Raw genomic sequence first — 23,042 nt, forward strand, 5'->3', positions numbered from 1 at the left:
CTGCTCCTTTGTTTGGCTGGAAGAGCTGGGCACTGGTTCATTGGTTTGGATGCAGTCTTTCTCATCCACTGCTTTCAGTACTTCTGGATGAAAGCGCTGTAAATGTCTCTTTAGATTAGAAGCTCTGGTAGGAGAATTTTTATCTTTGCCTGAAAAGGCACGCATCTTGGCTTCACAGCATTTGTTTTCGTCTGGATCATTTGTCATACACTGACAGACATAATGTTTTCTATTTTGAGTGATGGTGAAATGTTCAAATACAGCTGATTTAATGTGATGCTTCTTTGACATTCTCAGGTTTTTAATTCTGCATTCACAATCCAAATGACAATTGTTTTTCCTAAAAACAATTGTACAAAATTATTGCCAGGTCGTACAACTGATATAGTGGTCAGTAATACTGTTATTATTCCTCATGTACTCACAGTTAACTGATGCAAAGTTTGTTGAAAGGATAATACTTCTTACAGTCTTCCTCTTCTGAGTAGCAGGCAGCTGTGAGATGCTTGGAAGACGCACACCTAGTATGATCTAGTCTAGAGGAGGAGCTTTACTACTAAGAATTTGCAACACATTTTCACTTTCAGTTTCATACATTGTAAGTAGGGGGGTTGGGGCAGCATGAGGTTAACCAAGTATAAGATTAGATAAGGGCAGTGGAGAAAAGTGACACACAAGAAGTAAGAAATGTCTCTATCTCCAGAAGAACTGCTTATCACTGTTGTTCATAGTTTGATAGAACATATATATTTGAGTAACATTTATAAAATTCATATGAAAGTTCAATTATGAAATATTAATAATACTTTTTTTTAAAGCTGGAGTCGGTACATTTCTACCTACTCCGACTCCAACCAAAACTAACCCCGACTCCGACTCCACAGCCCTGTGGCTATCTATGGGGAAAAAAAAATAAAACTCAGAAAATGGAGTTAAGGGTTAATGAATTATATGCACCTTTTGTTGGCAGATTTTGGCATATCTCTCTCCCTTTTTTTTTTTTTTCCTTCCTGGTTATATACCACAAACCTATTCCCAGAACTTAATATAGCTTATCACCATTCACGCAAGTCTTTGCCCCAGTTTACAATCTAGCTTGCCCATCTTAAACATACGTAGAAAGGGTCAGTTTCCTAAAAAGCCAAGTAATGAAACAGTAAAGCTTTGTAGTGTGGGAGGAAACCTCAGAAAACAGGAAAACCACACACACACGCCAGATGCACAAACTCCGGCAGTTTCGATCCCAGGACAAGAGTGTCGCAAGGCAACAGTACTAATCACTGAGCCACCACACTGCCTGCCCTGATGTGTGTGTGTGTGTGTGTGTGTGTGTGTGTGTGTGTGTGTGTGTGTGTGACGCACTGTGTAATTTATGGTGCTACGTAGGCGAGTTAAACAAATATCACCGGCAATATCCCAAACTATAACATGAGAATGTTCCTTCCCCCTGTAGGAAAAGCCTGTATTCAAAGTACAAAAGTTCACTGCAGCACTGTGTGCGGATACACTCACATTTTGTTTCATGGATGTTTCTGGCAGGAAAAGTGCTTTCCATCAGGAACATACCGTATTTTTCGAATAATAAGACGCACCCTAAATTTTGAGGAGAAAAATAGGAAAACTTTTTTTTTTTTTTTTTAATAAAATGGTGGTGCTTCTTATAATCCTTGCCTCTTAGGCTGAGTTCACACGTAGCGTTTTTTTCGCGTTTCCGCGGCGGTTTTAACCGCGCGATTTTGCCGCGAAAAATAAGCATCCCATGCATTCCTATGGGATTCCGCAATGCTGTGCTAATGCTGCGGTTTTTACCGCGGCGGAATCACTTTGCGGTAAAAACCGCAGCATGCTCATTAATTTGCGGAATCGCGGCGATCCCGCACCCATAGGAATGCATTGTTCCGCTTTCTTCCCGCATGTGGCTGTGCACACCATGCGGAAAGTAAGCAGAATAATTGCGGATGGTACCCACGGTCCGGAGGAGAGGAGACTGTCCTCCGGGCTTTGGGTACCATATTCCTGTAAAAAAAAGAATTTAAAAATAAAAAATATTGTTATTCTCACCCTCCGGCGTCCCGCGCAGCCTTCCCGCTTCTCTTCATGCTCTCGTTCCCAGTAGTCCTTTGCGAAAATGCTCGCGATGACGTCCGTTCTCGCGGGATCGCGAAGTCTCGCGGTCATTCGCGCGACGACATCGCGAATTACCGCGAGACGTCGCGATCCCGCGAGAACTGACGTCATCGCGGGCATTTTCGCAAAGGACTACTGGGAACGGCTGCGCGGGACGTCGGAAGGTAAGAATAACACTATTTTTTATTTTTTTTTTTTACATTCTATCTTTTACTACTGATGCCGCATAGGCAGCCTCAGTAGTAAAAAGTTGGTCACACTGTCAAACACTGTGTTTGACGAGTGTGACCAACCTGTCAATCAGTTCTCCAAGCGATGCTACAGATCGCTTGGAGAACGCTAGCATTTTGCAAGCTAATTACGCGTGCAAAATGCTAGTTTTTCCGCGGGAAAATCGCGGGAATTTAAAATGCGATTTTCCTGCGGACTGGAATTCCGGAATTCTCGCGGTAATTTCCGCGAGAGTTCCGGTACGTGTGCACTTAGCCTTATTGCTTACCTGGAGGTGGTGGCTGCGGTGAAGCGGGGTCCCAGAGTCGCTGCTGGAGCAGGCAGGTGTGGGATGATGCTGCAGGCCGCAGGCTGGGATAAGGGAGTGTTCCGATGGGCGGGTGTCTCCGGTGCTGCAGGGGCTCTGCCGACATTTTGTGACTGGTTGATGCTGCACTGTGCTGCTGCGGGTGCCCAGCGGTGCTATGGGGGTGTCCGGCGCTGCCGGGGCTCTGGTGACATTTTATGAAAGGCCAGAGCCCCCGCAGTTCCATGGTTTCCTGTGCAGTGGACTCCGGGAGAATGGCCGCCCGGGGCGGCGCATGCACAGATGGAGATCTCAGCGAAATCTCATCTCTCGATATCTTGGTGCCGAGATCTCCATCTGCGCATGCACCGCCCCCGAAGGTTATTTTCCCGGAGTCCACGGCACCACAAAGGTTTGCGTCTGGTGCCCCAGACTGATGTTGATTGACAGTCATTTTGTATTTCTTCCATTTTCTTACTATTGCACCAACAATTGTCTCCTCACCCAGCGTCTTACTAAGGCTGGTTTCACATTAGCGCTTTTTAAGCGCACGCACGGCCGGGGGTAGCGCCGCCCCCGAGCCGGCTCTCTGCCCGGCGTGCCCGCCCCTTGCTTGTAGCGCCGCCTCCTAGCGCACAGCGGCGCCTGCGATCGGCGCACCCTATCTTTAGCATAGGGTGCGCAGATCGTGCGCAGGCCGTGCGCTAGTTGCGCTTTGACCTACGCTGCGCACTTTTGACGGTGCGCCGTGCGCGCCAAAATCAAACTTTTCAAACTTGATTAGGAGCGTCTAACTGGTCTGTAGGAGCCAGAACTCTTAATGGTTGCTAGGGGATCAAATACTTATTTCTCACTGCAAAATGCAAATAAATTATATAAATTTATCTCTCAATGTTAAAATTAACCTGCTCTTAAAATTATAGACTGTTCATGTCTTCGTCAGTGGGCAAACTTACAAAATCAGCAAGAGATCAAGTAATTATTCATCACAGAGCACAGGATAAATGTGCGCTGAGCCTTAATGCAATTTTTGGGAGGCAAAATGAACTAATCAACAGCAGCAGCAACAAATGTTAGAATCCAAAAAGATTACCTGATATCTCATTCAATGGAGGAATTGGAGTTAATGTTGTTGGAACATAATTATGACATGGTTGGGATATCTGAGACATGGCTGGACGAGAGCCACGACTGGGCGGTTAATTTACAGGGCTATTGTCTGTTCAGAAATGACCGAACAAATAAGCGAGGGGGAGACGTGTGTTTATATGTAAAATCATCCTTAAAACCCATCCTTCGTGATAATATATATGAATCTAATGAAAATGTAGAGTCCCTGTGGGTAGAGATAAGGGGAGGGGGGAAAAATAATAAATTACTGATAGGGGTTTGTTATAAGTCTCCAAAAATAATGGAAGCAACAGAGAATATCCTCATAAAGCAAATAGATGAAGCTGCGACTCAAGGAGAAGTCATTATTATGGGGGACTTCAACTACCCTGAAATACATTGGGGAACAGAAACCTGCAGTTCCTGCAAAGGTAATAGGTTTTTGACTACTATGAGAGACAATTACCTTTCACAACTGGTTCAGGACCCAACAAGAGGGGGGGCACTGCTAGACCTAATATTAACCAACAGGCCAGACCGCATATCAAATGTAAGGGTTGGGGGTCACTTGGGTAACAGTGATCACAAATTAATAAGTTTTCATGTATCCTTTAATAAGATGTGTAGTAGAGGGGTTACAAGGACACTAAACTTCAGGAAAGCAAATTTCCAACGGATGAGAGATGATCTTGGTGGAATTAACTGGGACGATATCCTGAGACCTAAAAATACACAAAGAAAATGGGAGACGTTTATTAGCATCCTGAATAGGACCTGTGCACAATATATACCGTATGGGAATAAACATGCGAGAAATAGGAAGAAACCACTATGGCTAAATAGAGCTGTAAGGGGCGCAATAAGGGACAAAAATAAAGCATTTAGCGAATTAAAGCAAATAGGTAGTGATGAGGCATTAACTAAATACAGAAGATTAAATAAATTCTGTAAAAAGCAAATCAAGACAGCAAAGATTGAGACAGAGAGACTCATTGCCAGAGAAAGTAAAAATAATCCCAAAATATTCTTTAACTACATAAATAGTAAGAAACTAAAAAATGATAGTGTTGGCCCCCTTAAAAATAGTCTGGGTGAAATGGTGGAGGAGGATGAGGAAAAAGCCAATATGCTAAATGACTTTTTTGCAACAGTGTTTACACAAGAAAATCCCATGACGGATAACATGATCAGGGATAAAAATTCTCTGTTAAATGTCACCTGCTTAACCCAGCAGGAAGTACGGCGGCGTCTACAAATCACTAAAATTGACAAATCCCCGGGCCCGGATGGGATACACCCCCGAGTACTGCAGGAATCAAGCACAGTCATAGATAGACCATTATTTTTAATCTTTAAAGATTCCATAATAACAGGGTCTGTACCACAGGACTGGCGTATAGCAAATGTGGTGCCAATATTCAAAAAGGGGACAAAAACTGAACTTGGAAATTATAGGCCAGTAAGTTTAACCTCAACTGTGGGTAAAATCCTGGAGGGTTTTCTAAGAGATACTATACTGGAGTATGTGGAGATGAATAACCTCATGACCCAATATCAACATGGGTTTACAAGGGACCGTTCCTGTCAGACTAATCTGATAAGCTTTTATGAAGAGGTAAGTTCCGGACTGGACCAAGGGAATGCAGTGGATGTGGTGTACATGGACTTTTCAAAAGCTTTTGATACGGTGCCACACAAAAGGTTGATACATAAAATGAGAACAATGGGGATAGGGGAAAATATGTGTAGGTGGGTTAAGAGCTGGCTCAGGGATAGGAAACAAAGGGTGGTTATTAATGGAGCACACTCAGACTGGGTCACGGTTAGCAGTGGGGTACCACAGGGGTCAGTTTTGGGCCCGCTTCTTTTTAACATATTTATTAATGACCTTGTAGGGGGCATAGAGAGTAGAATTTCAATATTTGCAGATGACACTAAACTCTGCAGGGTAATCAATACAGAGGAGGACAATTTTATATTACTGGAGGATTTATGTAAACTAGAAGCTTGGGCTGATAAATGGCAAATGAGCTTTAATGGGGATAAATGTAAGGTCATGCACTTGGGTAGAACGAACAAGATGTATAATTATGTGCTTAATTGTAAAACACTGGGCAAAACAGTCACTGAAAAAGACCTGGGTGTATGGGTGGACGACAAACTCACATTTAGCGGCCAGTGTCAGGCAGCTGCTGCAAAGGCAAATAAAATAATGGGATGCATTAAAGGAGGCATAGATGCTCATGAGGAGAACATAATTTTACCTCTATATAAGTCACTAGTGCGACCACACTTAGAATACTGTGTACAGTTCTGGTCTCCAGTGTATAAGAAAGACTGAATAGCTGAACTGGAGCGGGTGCAGAGAAGAGCGACCAAGGTTATTAGGGAACTAGGGGGTCTGCAATACCAAGACAGGTTATTACATTTGGGGTTATTTAGTTTGGAGAATCGAAGGCTTAGGGGTGATCTTATTACAACGTACAAATATATGCGGGAACAATACAAAGACCTTTCTAATGATCTTTTTACTCTTAGACCTGTGACGGGGACAAGGGGGCATCCTCTACGTCTGGAGGACAGACGCGGATTCTTTACTGTAAGAGCAGTGAGACTATGGAACTCTCTGCCATATGATGTTGTAATGAGTGATTCCCTACTAAAATTTAAGAAGGCACTGGATGCCTTTCTTGAAAAGTATAATATTACAGGGTATATACACTAGTTTCCTTAATATTGCGTTGATCCAGGGAGCAAGTCTGATTGCCGTATGTGGAGTCAGGAAGGAATTTTTTTCCCCAATGTGAAGCTTACTTGTTGCCACATGGGTTTTTTTTGCCTTCCTCTGGATCAACATGTTAGGGCAAGTTAGGATAGGATATGGGTTGAACTAGATGGACTTAAAATCTCCCTTCAACCTTAATAACTGTTACTATGTTACTATTTTTTTATGTAAATATATACTTGCCTTAAAGGGAACCTGTCACCTCCCCAAGGGCGTAAAATAGCCCAAGTAAAATAGCCACCTTCAGCAGCACTAAGGCTGCATTCTGTGAAGGTGGCTGTTACGTTTCTGATCCCTAGTAATGCTGAAATAATGACTTTTATAAATTCCCCGCCATACTTCTATTGTGTCCCACAGGTATGTTTTGTCCCCCTGTGTCAACCGCCTCAGAGCCGTCAGTCATCTCCCTCTTGCGTCTGGGCGCCACATGCTGTGTTCCTGTAACATGTCCGGTGCCTTCGCTCTGCCAACAGTTCTCGGGCATGCGCTGTGCACGCTGCCCAGGAAGTTACATCAGGTGATGATGTAATGCAATATCTCCTGTGTGAAGCGGAGGCCACAGATCCCGCCCCGCAGTGTTATGATGTATTCACACTGCTGGGCTGGGAATCTGGCGCCTGCGCAGTGGGGATCTTTCTCTGCGCCTGTCCCCATCTCCCTCCTCCTCTTTCCTCCACTGTTATACGTTGGCACTCGGCAGCGTCTTGGTGTTATCCTTTCTGATGTGTTGCGGTGTTCACCAATATGCGGGCTGCTGAGTTTAAAGTGAGTTGTTTTATCCCTGTAAAGGCCTTGCATCCAAGGTGGTGAAGTCTTTCCGCTCACGTCTGTGTCAGTTACATAGAATTTTGGTCGGGTATTTAAGGTGTTCAATAGTGCCAAGTCTCAGCTGCTACTTACATTCTCTGTAATTGGCTGCAGCGTTGACTTGGCATAGACAGCGAATAGGTGACCAGAGTTTCTTGCGTTGTCTGCTCGGCAGAGCGGCCGAGCTCAGTTACTAGCTGCAGTACTGTCGACATAACATGAGGGTTAAAGTCAGTAACATACACCAGAAGCAGCAGATTTTACCCAGTAGGATGAATAACAGTGTTTTTTTATTTTGTTTTGTTTGCTTGTTAAAAAAAAAAAAATCAATATCATATCTGTAATCTAAGATTTTCCTACAGTTTAAAGCAGGGGACTCAAACTCAATTTACCCGGGGGCCGCTGGAGGTAAAATCTGGGTGAGGCTGGGCCGCATCAGGTTTTCCACAAGAAAAGCTCTTACTAAAACATTCCAATGTTATCAAATGTCTTTATTTTTTCATCTTATTTTGTGTTAAAAATAAAAATTAACAGAATCATAAGAAAAAAATAAATCAATCAGTAATAAATTGAAAATGATAATACAGCAGATATGGAAGACTGAAGAAACCACATATAGTTGCTGACTAGAGAAATGTTATTTTTATTATTATTATTCAGATGTCTGTATTAACAGTTCTTTAACATTTAACTTTCTGAACATGAATGGAACATTGAACATAAACTGTTTTGAACATGGCTTCTTCTGCCTACTTCTTGCTGCTAGAGATCTGGCAGCGCCTACTCTCGCATAGCCGAGCCACATTTGGCTTAAGGGAGGAAGCAGTTGAGACCCTCAGTAGGGCTTGAAGATGCTCATCAGTAAGTCTGGACCTGTACTTGGACTTATTGAAGTTCAAGGTAGAGAAGAGCTTTTCGCACAAGTTTGTGCTCCCAAAAAGACACATGGTCCGCTTGAACATTCAGGAGAGCTCAGGGAAGCTGGGGGGCAATTCTCTCAAAAATTGCCCGAGCTTGTCTGCTTTTCCACTCACCTCCCTGAACTTGGCTTTGAGTTCAGAGTTGCACTGCAGGTCAATGAGCTCCATTTGAAGCACAGGAGGGGCATCTTGCACATCAAAGGAGAAGGGGTCCGCAAAAATTTGAAATGTGGCTCTGTGCATCTTGAAGTCTGCAAATCTGTGATCAAATTCCTCCTGTAGCTTCAATTTGACATCCATATACTCCTCACCACTGAATGGTGTGCCTGCTTCCATGAGTGCCTTGCATGATGGAAAATGGCAGAGGTTTGTCTGAGAAAGCTGGGCTTTCCATAACATAAGTTTTGTAGAGAATGCTCTTACGTTGTCATAGGCGGCACTGACAAGTTGCCCCTGGCCTTGTAACTTCTTGTTCAGTACATTAAGCTCATGTGTGATATCAACAAAAAAAGCTAAGTCCATGAGCCATTTTGGATCACTTAGCACAGGAACAGCAGCCCCATCTTTCTCCATGAAGGCTTTCACTTCAGCTCTCAACTCAAAATCTCTTCAGTATGTTTCCCCTGCTGAGCCAACGTACCTCGGTGAAGTAGAGCACATCCCCATATTCTGACTCCATTTCCTCTAAAAAAGCACGAAACCTGTGGTTTAAGCCCTTGGATCTGATTTGGTTGATGCATTTCACAACGAAAGACATCACATTGTCAAGCTTCAGGCATTTGCTGTAAAGGGCCTGCTGATGGATAATGCAGGGCAGAGCAATGACCTCCTCCACACCTTCCTCTTCCAGTTTTTTTTTAACAAGTGCCACCAGTCCATTTTTCCTCCCTGTCATTGATGGAGCTCCATCAGTTGTTATTCCAGCAAACCTCCTCCAAGGTAAACCGGCATTCTCAATGGCATCACACAGCTGGTGAAATATCTCGTGAGCGGTGGTCTGGCCATGCATTGGAATCACTGTGAGCAACTCCACTATGACTTCAAAATTGTCATCAACACCACGGACATAGATTGCGAGCTGGGCAGTGTCGGTGATGTCTGTGGTCTCATCAAGAGTGACTGAGTATACACGGAAACATTTTGCTTTCTCACAGTTGATCATAAATGTCACTTGACAGGTCAGAAATGCGCTCTGCTACGGTGTTGGCAGAAAGGCTGATGTTGCTAAACTGACCTTTCTTTTCTGGACAGACACTACTTGCAGCCTGTAATATGCACTTTTTTTTTACAAATTCACCTTCTTTGAATGGCTTTCCTGCTTTAGCAATCATTTCACTAACCACGTAGCTAGCTTCGACTGCTGCATCATTCTCTTTGGTTGCTTTCTTAAAGAAATCTTGTTGCCTCAGTAGATATCTTTTAAGATTAGCAACCTGGTTGTCTCTTTCATCTCCCTGGTATTTTGCATACTCCTCAGCATGTCTACTTATGACGTTTCAAATTGTATTCTTTGTGCACTGCAACTTTCTCTGTGCAAATAAGACACGTCGGGATGAACCCTGTGCTCAACAAAGAAATATTGCACTTCCCACTTTTCCTGAAATTGTCTGTGCTCATCACCAACCTTTCTCTTCACTGCAGGCTTTGAAAAAGAGATGTTTGGGGCTGTGTAATAGATAATTCCACTTGGTGTCACTGTTTCAGTGTTAGCCATTGCGTCTTTTCCGCTCTTTTTTTCTGTCCCTCTGAGCAGCAATTTCCGTGGCCGCCTCCGCTTCTGAGCCCGGGGTAATGGCACAAGTTCGCAATAGGGCCGGCTGATGTCCCGCCTCTGAGAGCAATATTCCGCCCTGCCCCACCGCTCATTCTGAACCCGGCGCACCTGAGTCTCTGGCGCGGTCCGGTCCCTGCTCCGCTGCTCCTGCTGCATGTGTTGTGAGTGTGACTCATACGCCTTGCCTGCTGACAGCAGGCTGCTGTGACTGTCTAGCCATCATCATGCTCACCTCCTCCTGCTGCAGCTCCGATGGTCCAGTGCCGACATCTTACTGTATGAGTGCGCGGTCACACGTCACGTGGTACCGCTCATTAAGCTCATGAATATGGGTGCCATAGAGTGGAGTGGCACCCATATTCATGACCTTAATGAGCGGTACTACGTGTGACTGGGATTTCGCATGCGAGACTCGGCCATGTTTCTAGCATGTGTGATCCCGGCCGAGGTGAGGGCCGCAAACTATTGTCCCGAGAGCCCATGAGGTGAGGGCCGCAAACTATTGTCCCGAGGGCCGCGAGTTTGAGACCCCTGCTTTAAAGGGAACCTGTCAGCAGGATTGTGCACAGTAACCTTCAGACAGTGTCAGGTAGGTGCTGTAATACTAATTACAGTGGTACCTTGGTTGATGAAATCTGTCTTGTGGCTGTTTAACCTTTATTTTCAGTTTTGCGTTAATGATGTACCTCTGCCCCGGGGTGTCCTGTGGGGGGGTCTTTATGTGGCGCTCTGATTAGATATTCATCTGTATGTCTTCTGACAGGTCACTGATCCCTCACTCAAGCAAAAAACTGATCCCTCACTGACCTGCCCCCTATTTTATGGCGATGTCTGCTACTGCATCGGTGGCGCCGTCTTGGAGGAGACTTTTTTTTTTTTTAATGAATTTACTTATATCATCAAATAAAACAGTTACACATTACACATGCGATCATGCTGCAGCACTAGCATATCATTAACTGAAAGTAAAGGTTATACAACAACCACTAGACGGATTTCATCACCCCAGGTATCATCATACTCAGTGTCAGGTCGGCGCCGTTATACTATCTGTAGGTTACTGTGCACAATTCTGCTGACAGGTTCCCTTTAAGGAGCACTTCAGTTATATGCATGCATGTGCCATTGTGTGTGCTCCGCTGTTGTATGGAAGGAACATGCCTTCAGAGCAGCATTGTCGTTGTCGGACGCACATACCTGATTTACGCGGGGCATCGTGGTGCCAATATCTATCATTTTTATGCTGGCACAAACAATCTGATCACCCAGCAAATGAGCATTGTGCTTGTTTTTGTGTGTTTGAGGCTTGTTTACGCCTGATGATCAGGAAAGCTCGTTTTCTGATTATCGGCTCCTCCAGAATGGGCCCTTAGTATTCTGGATGCCCTGGCGAGGTAATACAATAATCGTGAAGTTCATTGTGCAAGCATTTTTTTTTTTTTTTTTTTTTTTTAGCAAAGTCATCTGCTGTTCTCACAGTTCAGCTATATCAACGGAGCAGGGAAATTTTGTGCTATTGACAAACCACTATTAACACTTATCGAGAAATATGTTCTATTTTACCTTAAAGACAGATCCTTAAACCTAGAAAAGTATCGCCCACACAAAAAAAGTATATTTGCATTTACGTTTAATTGTTTTTTTCCTTTGTTGAAGTCATGTATGCACTTCTTTACGTTATAATCCAACGATGCTGTTTGCACTATGATAGCCGCACTTATCTAGGGCGGCTTGTAATAAAGATTGTGAACTTTGTAATACTTGTACTTTGTTACCATCTTGTAGTGATTTCTTAATGTATCTTTTATGTTGTGCTTCAAGTACCATGAATTAAGACTACAATGTTCAGTATATGAAGAAGCATTTTAGTTCTACCACTGGGTACAACATGGAAAGGAAAGCTCATTGCCCTATTCATGTAATCCTTTTTTTATACGTAGTATATGGTTTGCTTCAAAATGATATCATGTAATTCAGAACATTCCATGTAGGATGGTCCAGGATTTACCCCCCCAAAAAAAAGAAATTTTTAAAGTGATCTTCTATCTGTAAACCAGGATTTGGGAACCTTTTATACAGGATAAGGCTTCATGCAGACATCCGTGCTTCATGCACATGTTATATCAGAACACATACCCGTTATAACCCATGGGATGCTTAATGTGTTTATTTATAATTTTTTTTGCGCAAAAGTCAGTATTTGATACGACCCACAAATCCAAGTCTCCTGTAGAATTCAGTTGGTCTGTGAAAAAGCTTTCCATTTTTTTTTTAAATTTTTTTACATATGAGTAAGTAGCCAGTAGTGATGGGGGAAAAAATGGAGATACTGATGAATAACTGCTTCAAAATACTGATGAAAAGTTTGTACTTGATCATTTTTCTGCAAGAATGTGTTCAACGCTCATGTAAACAGGGATGTACTGCTGAGAACAATGAACGGTGTGGTATATAATGAAAATAAACTAGCGTCAATTAATTTTGTATATTGTTAGTCTGTACTACTTGTTGGCAGTTGTTTTTTTTTCTGTAGGCCTTTGTAAAATGACAGCCATACCCATTAGATGGATTTTAGCCGATCGATGGTTTGGCTGGCAGCCATCTTGGTCATCTCTCCCATACACAGGAGCGCATCGGTGTCCTTTGAGTGAGCTGCGCCAGGTGGTGGTTGGGAGAACAAAAGGATTGGTAGTACAAAACTGAACATGCCAGATTGTTAACTCCCCGACAGTTAATTGTCCAGCGCGTGTAACATAAAGTAACTGTTTTGGGTGAATTAGAAAATAGATAATTTAGACTAATTAAAAGAAAACCACGGTTTCTTAAGCAGCAGTCCTAAAGATAACATTTTACTGTAGATATGGAGTCCACAAACTCCACTTATCAAAAAAGTTATTGAAGGTTGTGACCTGTTTAACGCCATAAGTTTGATCTGCTTGTAAGCTTTGAGTCCCAAAGTAATCCAGAAAGAAGTAATTAGATGGACCGTACTTTGTAGGTTGAAATGGTTTAGTTCAGACTTAATTGCAGATAGAACAAATTATGTGGGGGGGAAAAAAAGGTGACTTTTACTGACTTGTGGAATTTAAGATATGAATGTAAAAAATTTTTTGTACAATCAGTTTACTTTTGTGTTTTCATTTACAGCTACAGAATGTTAGGGGCTCTACATGGAAATGTGAAATTATGGGAATAAGTATTAAGGGTTTTCCCAAAAGGGTAATTTACAGCTGTGATCCCTACTGATCAGTGATAAAGGGCTGCAGAGTCTGCACTCCCTCCCTCCGCAGTGTTGCGGTCTATACTGTACATACGTAAGGATGTTACCGGTTTCCATATCTAAGCTGTGAGCAGGCTTTGCCAACTGGTATTGGTTTTCGGTCACTGAAAGAAAGCCAAAATGTCTTCGTGCTTAGCAGCTGGACAACTCCAAGATGTATCTCCAGCCTTGATTTGTAAATCTCTGACCCAAGCTCATAACTGGAATTAAACTTGAATCATTTGCAGCAATGTGCTCATATTTACAATATTTCAAGCCTTCTCCATGGTAAAAGCGCAGCACGTCTATTGATTTCTGCTGGCTCCTTTAAGATGAATGGGACAGTTATACAAATTTCCTGCGATAAATTCTGTCCCCTGAATTTGCGTGCTTTTTTTTTTTTTTTTTATGGAATGCCCATCTTACTTGGGTTATTTCTCTTTACTTGTTTTTTTTCTTTAGGTTGGACACATTCGTGCAGAACGAGACATCTTGGTGGAAGCAGACAGCCTGTGGGTGGTGAAAATGTTTTATAGCTTCCAGGACAAGCTAAATCTCTATCTCATCATGGAGTTCCTACCTGGAGGTACATCGACAATGCGTGACCCTGATATTGGAACACCTAGTGGTTCAGAATGGAGTATATAGCACTGACTAGCTTCAATCAAGCGTATTTTGGGCGCATTTATGTGCCCGTGTGCATGCAAGGCCTGGCCTGGATGCAGATCTAAGGACCCTAGCTAACTGCTCTGTAGATCCTTACGTAGCTGTCAGTCGAGTTTATTAGATCCATGGTTTGGCTTGGACTTGGGTGTGTAATATAAGCCATGATAGGTTCATCTGAAACTTGCGTAATTGAGGTGCAAAGAAAACAAAGCTCACAACACTAAATGTAGGCTATGTTCACACTGGTATCATGACTTTTGTTTGTAATGTAAACTATGACACTGCTGAACCCATCCAATTATAGCTTCCGATACTGCTTTGGCCACCAGTTGGGAACGTTTCTCGTTGTGGAGACTTCCAAGCCAATCCTATGACTTATAATAGGTTTTTTTAGGTTCCCTTTAGAAGCATAAAAGCCATACTATCACTTTAACAAACTTGCAATATGTCAGAACTTCCTTTTTCATTTCTGGTCAACTCTCTTCCAAGAGCGAAGCAAGTCCTACTAAGTCTATGGAGACTGTCCATCACTTGTTCGACTTTACAAGTAAAGACTTTCAGTAACGAAAGGGCAAGGTTGAATCCATCTGCCCCTTCATTTTTCTCATTTCTTGAATCCATGTCTTTTTTCTTGCTTTGAAATGTAGCTCTTTTAGACTTGGAGTATGATTTTGTGTCTTGATTTCAGGTGATATGATGACCTTGTTGATGAAGAAAGACACGCTTACAGAAGAGGAAACGCAGTTTTATATTGCTGAAACCGTGCTGGCAATAGACTCAATCCACCGCTTGGGATTTATACACAGGGATATCAAGCCAGATAATCTTTTACTAGACAGCAAGGTAATGATCTATGTTAAGTAGGGATCTAGACCTAAAACTTGCCTATTGTTACAAAAAGAAATTGCCCCCCACATCCCTAACTGCAGGAAGCTATACATGGAGTACAACCAGAAATCTCTTATTTTCCATCTTTTCCTCCTCACTGCATAATTTATGTAATGGTTTATGTTCACTCCATGCTTGCTGATTAGTGATGAGCGAACGTGCTCTGATAAGGTGTTATCCAAGCAATCTCGGGTGCTAACCGTGTGACTTTGTTACGCTCGAATAATATATTCGAGTCCCCGTGCCTGCATGTCTTTACAACAGCTGCAACACGTACAGGGATTGCCTAACAAACAAAATCCTTGCATGTAATGCAGCTGTCGGACAGCAACGAGATATGCAGCCATGGGGACTCGAACATCTTTTTTGAGCCTTCTGAAGACACTGTTAGCACACGAGCATGCTCAGAAAACCCCTATCTGAGCTTGTTCGCTCATCACTATTGCTGATGATGGCGTATCTCTTCTTGCACTCTCACACATTGACTCGTATTCTCACCTACTTATTTGTACGCAGTCAGGTGCCCTGTACGCTGATACCAGCTCTTCCTCCCCTCTCGCAGCGCACACTCACTGCAGGAAAGCAGCTGCACCAACGTCACCTTCTATTTGTTTAGCATTAAATGTTGTCTGGCCTTGGGGTACAAGTCTGCAGTCAGAGTGAAGTGCATGCTGTGAGCATTCTCCAGTAGCCGGTGGTCATGCAATTTACATACTTCCGACCACATTCCGATTAGACTCATCCGGCCTCGCTCAATACATTTGCGATGAGCCAAGCCACACCCATATAGTTGGCATGTGACCACCTGTATAAATAAGCTACTTGCGGTTATGGGCCCACCGACACCAGAGAATCCTTAGGCTAGTTTCACACTAGCGTTTCCTGGAGCTGCGCACGGCCGCCACTAAGCTTCGCCCTCTGCCACGCCCCCTCCGGTCAATGCTGCATGCGACCTGCGTCCCCTATATTTAGCGTTGGGTACGCAGGCCATGCGCCGGTATGCTTTGGCGGCGCTGCGCCAAACGCACCGTATTGCATTTTAGTGCGCTCAGCATAGCGCCAAAAGGGCGCATGCGCCGGAAAAAGCATACCAGTGCATGGCCTGCGTACCTAACGCTAAATATAGTGGACACAGCGTCATGCGCCCATAGGAGGAGATGACCGGAGGGGGCACGGCAGGGGGTGGAGCTTAGCGGCGGCCGTGCGCAGCTCCAGGAAACGCTAGTGTGAAACTAGCCTTACTGCGCACAGTGAATCCTAAGGCTGGACAATCCCATTAACTGCGGATAATCTTATTGTAAATTAATAAGTTCTTAATTTAAAGTTGCTCAACACAAACAAGAAAACCCTCTGTCCCCTGAAAATGAATCTGCACCTTCAGACAGCTGGTATCAGGAGGCGACTGTAGTCTTCCCTGCAGGAATGCTATCGTTTTATTAGCTGGCAGAAGGTCACGCATTCTAACCCTTGATACATGTTTTCTATGAGTATGTCCCCCTCATTTATTTCAAGGCTTCATGTTGTGTGATTTCCCAGCCCTATTTATAGTTTGTTCTTGCTTGCTTACATTTTTATAAATTGCTTTTCCTGGCTGTTTGACGGTTAATCATTTTTTCCCCAAAACTATTTAAGGGGCATGTAAAGCTGTCTGATTTTGGACTGTGTACGGGCTTAAAGAAGGCCCACAGGACAGATTATTACAGAAACCTCAGCCACAGTTTACCAATTGACGTCGGTAAGTAAATATATAACTAAATTATATGTGTACTTTTTAGGTCTTGTTACATACAGAGCTGTAAAGAATTTAGAGTAGATATTTTCATTTAAAGAGGTTGTCTAGTACGGACAACACCTTCTTAAATACTATATTTGTCCTTTTTGTTAAATTAAAAAAAAAAAATCACACCATATGCTCACCTCTCATTCTGGCGCTGTTGCCGAGACTTTGATGCTGGGTCTCTCAGGCATGCCTAACATTTCTCTGCAACCAGTCAGCAGTCACTATTGGACTGCAGCGGCCAAACCTGTCCCCGTCCATCTGAGGTTCATCAAAGGGCAGTAAGAGCAGCTCAGTAGTGGCTGCTGATTGGCTGCAGGGCTTATATGGCCTTACAATGTCATGCGAAGCGCAAGAGACCTGGCACTGACATCGCTGGAATGGCACCTGTATGTGTTTTTATTTTACAAGGGGGAATATAGTATCTAAGGGGTTGTCCTAGTAGTGAATTAGTACTACTTTGTTTTAGCTATAGAAAGCTGTTAGTATCTCATCATTTAATAGTTTGTTTTTTAATATTATTATTGTGCCATTTATTCCATGGCACTTTACATGAGGAAGGGTATACATAATAAAAAAACAAGTACAGTAATCCTGAACAATACAAGTCACGACTGGTACAGGATGAGAGAGGACCCTGCCTGCGAGGGCTCACAATCTACAAGGGATGGGTGAGGGTAGAGCTGGTCGTGCAGCGGTTTGGTGGATCGGTGGTTACTGCAGGTTGTAGGCTTGTCGGAAGAGGTAGGTTTTCAGGTTCCTTTTGAAGGTTTCCATGGTAGGCGAGAGTCTGATATGTTGGGGTAGAGCATTCCAGAGTAGGGGGGATGCATGGGAGAAAGCTAGTGTGCGACTGTGGGAAGAAAACATAAGAGGGAGTAGAGAAGAAGATCTTGTGAGAATTGGAGGTTGCGTATAGGGAAGTATCGGGAGAAAAAATACAAATACTAAAATATAAAGCAATGTGATGTGAATGATGCCACTTTTCCTAGACATTTTATTAGTAGGGACCTGTGTAAACAGCCCCACTGGTGTGGAGCTCCAGTGGTTGTCTAAAGTCTCCTGTAAGCATGAATGTATTCTCCAGGGGAGCCACCACAGTAGAACTTAATTAACCGAGGAAAGGTAATCATACACATTAGACTAAGTTCAGAGACACACTGGCGTATTTTTCGTCCGAGAATCGCATTGTAAAACTCGTACTGGCAGTCGGCTCTCCTGACCTGAGCTTGACAGCTGCATAGTAATCCATCATGCTGTCATGCTCAGGTCAGGAGAGGTGCCGGCCCGTCTGTTCAGTGCGATGCGATTATTGCACGAGAAATACGCCAGTGGGTCCTGCCAACAGTCTTAACATGTATGGGGGGTTCCGACCCTTTTGTCCAAAGATCATTTTTTTTTCGCCAGGAGATAAGCCATTGCCGGAATAGCACTCCATTGTTCTCTGTGATAATAGAGAATATAGGAGCGCTTGTGTGAGCCAAGCGATTTTGTGTAGAGAGTAGTGTGTAATGGCTGTGTCTGACCATGCAGGGAAATGGTCTGACCATACGACAGCTCCTGGGCAGGAGAGGAAGAATTGGTGATTATACAGAAGACATATAACAGTAGCTTGCAGCTGCTGCCTTCTGTGAGGTGAAATATTTCATTGCCTGTTTTATCACATGAGTGAGTGTTTCTGCCTTGTCTCTGATGTGTGAGGTAGGAGGTCTAGCAGCCACTGAGCTCATGTCATTGCGTTGATTTTCTGATGTACCAAGAGCTTTAGAGTTGCAGCAGAAACACTCAGTCCTGTGATAAAATATGCAGGCAAATGTTTTACCTCACAGAGCCATCTGTGATCCCTTGCTATTCTGTCTGTATACCCTCTTCTTTCGCTGGCCATTAGATGTAGTATGATCAAATCGTGTTCCTGCACGGTTAGAAACAGTCATTATGTAGTACATAGCACAGGGACGTTTTTTTTTTCACACATCCATTTGTGGAACTTTTATTATTCAAAGATATATTTATTAAAATTTACTTTGGTTCTGGGTCATCTGGATTAACGTTTGAAATCTGGAATGGAGTCTTATTATGAATAGTAGCAGCAGCAACCCTTCATGTTTTCTGTGCTAAATATATAGAATAAAATGTATGCTCATCAAGTGCTAATATTTCATATTATACTTTGCATTTTTGAGGGGATTGTTTTGAGACATATGCAGCTTCTTTCACAGCTCTCTGTCCTGTGTATATTTGGTAGTCAATGGCAGTGGAGGAGATTTATTAAAAGAGGTGCAAAAGAAAGTTGAAGATTTGCCCATGCCAATCAATCTGATATCACATTCTCACTGGACATGTGGTTGCTTGCTTTACACATCTGCTGTCATTTTTCTTTGACTCCAATATTGTAGCGTTCTAACCTTTTATGGTTTACTGTGTTTTTTTTATTCTATTTTATTGCAGATTTTCAAAATATGAACTCCAAGAGGAAAGCAGAGACCTGGAAACGGAACAGACGTCAGCTGGTATGTTAACCAGTGTATGATGTTTTCCTAATCATCCGTTAATAACGGAAGTCCCACATTTTAACTATATACCGTATTTTTCGGATTATAAGACTCACTTTTCCCCCAAATTTGGGGGGGAAATTGGGGTGCGTCTTATAATGCGTATATACCTAACTATACCGCTGCTGCAGGCCGCTGACTGGAGTGAGGGGGTTTCCGGCGGTGCTGCGGGTGCCTGGTGGTGCTACCGGGGGGAGTGTCCGGTGCTGTGGGGGTGTCGGGCGGTGCTGCCCGGTTTTGCTGCAGTGTCTCCGCTGCTGCTGCTGGGGCTCTGCCGTCATTTTGTGAAAGGCAAGAGCCCCGGCAGTTCCATGCTTTCCTGTGCGGTGGACTCTGGGGAAAATGGCTGCTGGAGGCGGCGCATGTGTAGATAGAGATCTGGGCACCATGATCTCAGGAGATGAGATTTCAAAGCTGAGATCTCATCTTCCAAGATCTTTGTGCCGAGACCTCCATCAGCACATGCGCCGCCCCCGGCCATTTTCCTGGAGTCCGCCGCACAGGAAACCATGGAACTGCTGGGGCTCTGGCCTTTCACAAAATGTCGGCAGAGCCCCGGCAGCACCGGACACCCCCGTAGCACCGGAGACATCCGCAGCAGCATCGTCAGACACCCCTGTAGTACCGCCAGGCACCTACAGCAGCGCCAGACACCCGCAGCTGCATGCCGCAATTCGGTACACCTACTCATCCCAGACTGTGGCTTAAAGCATCACCCCACTCCTGCCTCCACCAGCAGCGACCCTGGGACCCCACTTCACCACAGCCACCACCCCGGTAAGCAATAAGACGCATGGATTATAAGAAGCGCCACCATTTTATTACAAAAAAAAAATAAAAAAATTCCTATAATCTGTGTCTTCTAATCTGAAAAATATGGTACTTCAGTACTGTACTGCGATTGATTGTTCTTTATCCTGCAATGCCATAAATAAGAAATGTAAAATAAAAAAAATCAGATTGCCCTCTTTTCCCTCGTTAAAACTGAAGAACTTAAAAATAAACTTAATCGACCATGTCCGCCACCAAAGTCGAATCTATAACTATATAAAATTATTTCTCTATCGCTTCATTGGGGGACACAGAAAACCATGGGTGTATGCTGCTGCCACTAGGAGGCTGACACTATGCAGAAAAAAAGTTAGCTCCTCCTCCGCAGTGTACACCCCACCGAAAGGAAGTAGGATGCTCAGTTTAGCTTAGTGTTAGTAGGAGGTGGACACGGGTCTTTCATTAGACCCATATCTACCTCAGTGTGCTTCGTTTCTTTTCAGGTTTTCCGGAGGGATACAGAGTGAATAGTCACATCTGTAGTCCCACAAAGAGACTGAGTACGGCGTGTACTGCCACCCCGTATCCTCATAGCTCTCCACAGCAGGACCAAGAGCCCCTAACACGGATGTGTGTCAGGCGATTCAGACTGGTCCTGGTCCCCCCGTCTCCCATCCACTCCCCACCAGAGCCTGTCGGTTTGGAGGAGGCGCGGACGTCCTTCGAAAATTCACGGATGTCTTTACATCACCTGGACGATGAGGTACCTCTCTTTCCCCAGGTTTCCTCCTCAGAACAAATAAAGGGCGAGGAATCATGGCTCCTTCAGTATTCAGCCCCCTGTGGCAGCCTCCCCTTAGGTGTAATGCCTCCATTCTGGCTTCCCCCCTCCTCTCCCTGCACCTTTCTTTATTAAGTGCTTCCCCTGGCTGCACTTATCTTATTCATCTCTGCAGCTGGGCTTCATGCAGGGATCCTTGTCTGGAGCGGTCGCCGCGGCGGTGCAGCGATGTCTCCGCGCAGCCCCGCGTTCCCCAGCGGCCGCCGCATTTACTCCAGGCCCCGGCTTCAATTTGGGCCTTGTTCGGCTTCGCGGCCACGCCCCCAGTCTTCATCCTCAGGCGGGCTTCTCTCCCGTTTTGGGCCCGCCCACCGCTTTCTCCCTCTATGTTCTGCACCCCTGAGGCGGCACACGGCCCCGCCCACTCCTCCTAGCCTGCCTATTGTCTTCGGACAACGCCATCTTGGGCCTCCTAACAGTGCGGTTAACTCCGCCCTTTCCTCCTCCCTCGGCCTCTCAGTGAAAGCGCGCGTTCTTCTGTCCTGCTCCTCTCAGGCTGTCTCCATTTTCTCAGCCTGTCAGCCGAAACCCCCAACCTTCCGGCATCGCTTAAGTAGGCGGTCGCTTTCTTCCAGCGGGGAACCCGGTTAGTGCCTTCACCTGGCAGGACCAGCCCTTTCCTGCCCATCTCCGCTCGGCCTAAACAGGTACGGTGCGGAGTATAAGCCACTTATAGTAAAATTAAGCAGGGCCACACTATCCGCTGGTCCAGTGATGGGGCATAGATTCCATCTTTTCTATGGAGACTGATGGGAATTGCGCTATAGCGGTGCAGTCTCTCATATAAGCAGTGCAGTTATTGGTGTAATAATAATCTAGGTAATAGTACCTTGGGAGTCGTGTAGTCACCGGTGTTATAGAGGCCTACAGCCGGAAGTACTTTAGAGCCGGCCAATCACTAGCATAATAGTTCTCTGGAGACGTGCAGTCACCGACGTATCATTATTCTAGAAACGTAATAGTACTCTAGAGTTGTGCAGTCACTGGTTTAATAGTGACCTACAGCCGGTAGTACTCTAGAGCCATGCAGCCCTAGTGCAATAGTAACCTAGAGCCGTCCATTCACTGGCGTAATAGTAATCTTCTGCCACGCAGTCTCTAGTGGAATAGTACGTCCGGTGTCATAGCACACAAGAGCCATGCAGTCGATGGTGTAATAGTTATCCCTTGCGGCTGTCTTCTGTGACACGATCCACTCTACGACCGCCCAGGTACATTGGACATGATAAAACTTGCCATATGGCGTCTGCCTGTTAGAAGTTTTCACTCGCACGTTTTGCCTCAGAGATCTGATTTTGTCACACGGCTGTTGTGGTTTCTGCTATTGCAGATCTGTACCTTGATTCTCGGCGGTGCAGGACTCACATAATAATGCTGGAGCCTCGGCATGGCAAATGCTTCCATATCTCCTGATCTCAGGCACTCGCCCTTCATTTTCCTGCAGCCCCCCTCCGGACGCTGGCATCACACTACTCTAAGCAGAATAATGAGCGGCTTCTGTCCCTTCACGTCTGCAGTGTTTGGGCCTGACTTCCAGCTGGATAGAAGTAAAGTCTGTGTGACCCGGCAATTTTCTGCTGTGGCTCAGTGGATAAAGAAGCTGACCACAACTCGCAGATCCAGTAGTTGGAACCCTGTCGCACAACAGAGAGTAGAGTTTAGTCTCCCTCTGATTCCAGGCCTACTGTTCTACTGTCAAAAGAATTGACTGGTCAGAATATACTTTAATACAGACTGTGTGGTACGGCTTACTACACGTGAAGCCGTTATTCTACCTAAGGTCGTCAGGTATCCAGACTTAGACCGTAACACAGAATTGACTGTCTCCTATACACTTCTCCGGTTTGTCTCCACTCTGATTTGGTCAGGGCCATATCTGCTATCCAGGCTTCAGACGCACCACCTATGAGGTACAGTGGTTGAAACGGCCGTACTTCAGTGGAGACATGTCTGGGCATGACTGCTTCAGTGGTACTGGTGTCTTTTACCGTATTCAGGCGAGTCAGACGCTCTCGCCTTTAGGTTCCTCACCTTCTATTGCAGCAGTATTCTATCCCTTATCGAGCACTTCAATAGTCCTCTACCAGACTCGTTTAATCGATACATGCCATCTTTCCGGTAACTCAAACGTACCCGAGGTCCATCGACTGCATCGGTTCGGCTCTTCTGTCCCATTGTCAGGTGAGTCAGAAGCGCCCTCTCTCACACTCCTCAGGGCCATTTGCATCATCTGCCTAAGCTCCCGTCT

General features: G+C 44.6%; 1 protein-coding gene across 1 annotated transcript in view; it reads left to right on the plus strand.

The window, feature by feature from the left end:
• LOC141099065 (serine/threonine-protein kinase 38) overlaps positions 1 to 23,042 on the plus strand; it is a 73,214-nt gene that overhangs the window by 32,846 nt on the left and 17,326 nt on the right. Inside the window, exons 6-9 of the mRNA XM_073587102.1 lie at positions 13,762 to 13,885; positions 14,654 to 14,808; positions 16,486 to 16,588; positions 19,079 to 19,140. Coding sequence (XP_073443203.1) covers positions 13,762 to 13,885; positions 14,654 to 14,808; positions 16,486 to 16,588; positions 19,079 to 19,140 — 444 coding nt within the window. The remainder of the gene's footprint in view (positions 1 to 13,761; positions 13,886 to 14,653; positions 14,809 to 16,485; positions 16,589 to 19,078; positions 19,141 to 23,042) is intronic.

Source organism: Dendrobates tinctorius, unplaced genomic scaffold (genome assembly GCF_039654945.1).
Source record: "Dendrobates tinctorius isolate UK_male_01 unplaced genomic scaffold, ASM3965494v1 ptg000098l, whole genome shotgun sequence".
In the NCBI taxonomy this organism is placed as follows: Eukaryota; Metazoa; Chordata; class Amphibia; order Anura; family Dendrobatidae; genus Dendrobates; species Dendrobates tinctorius.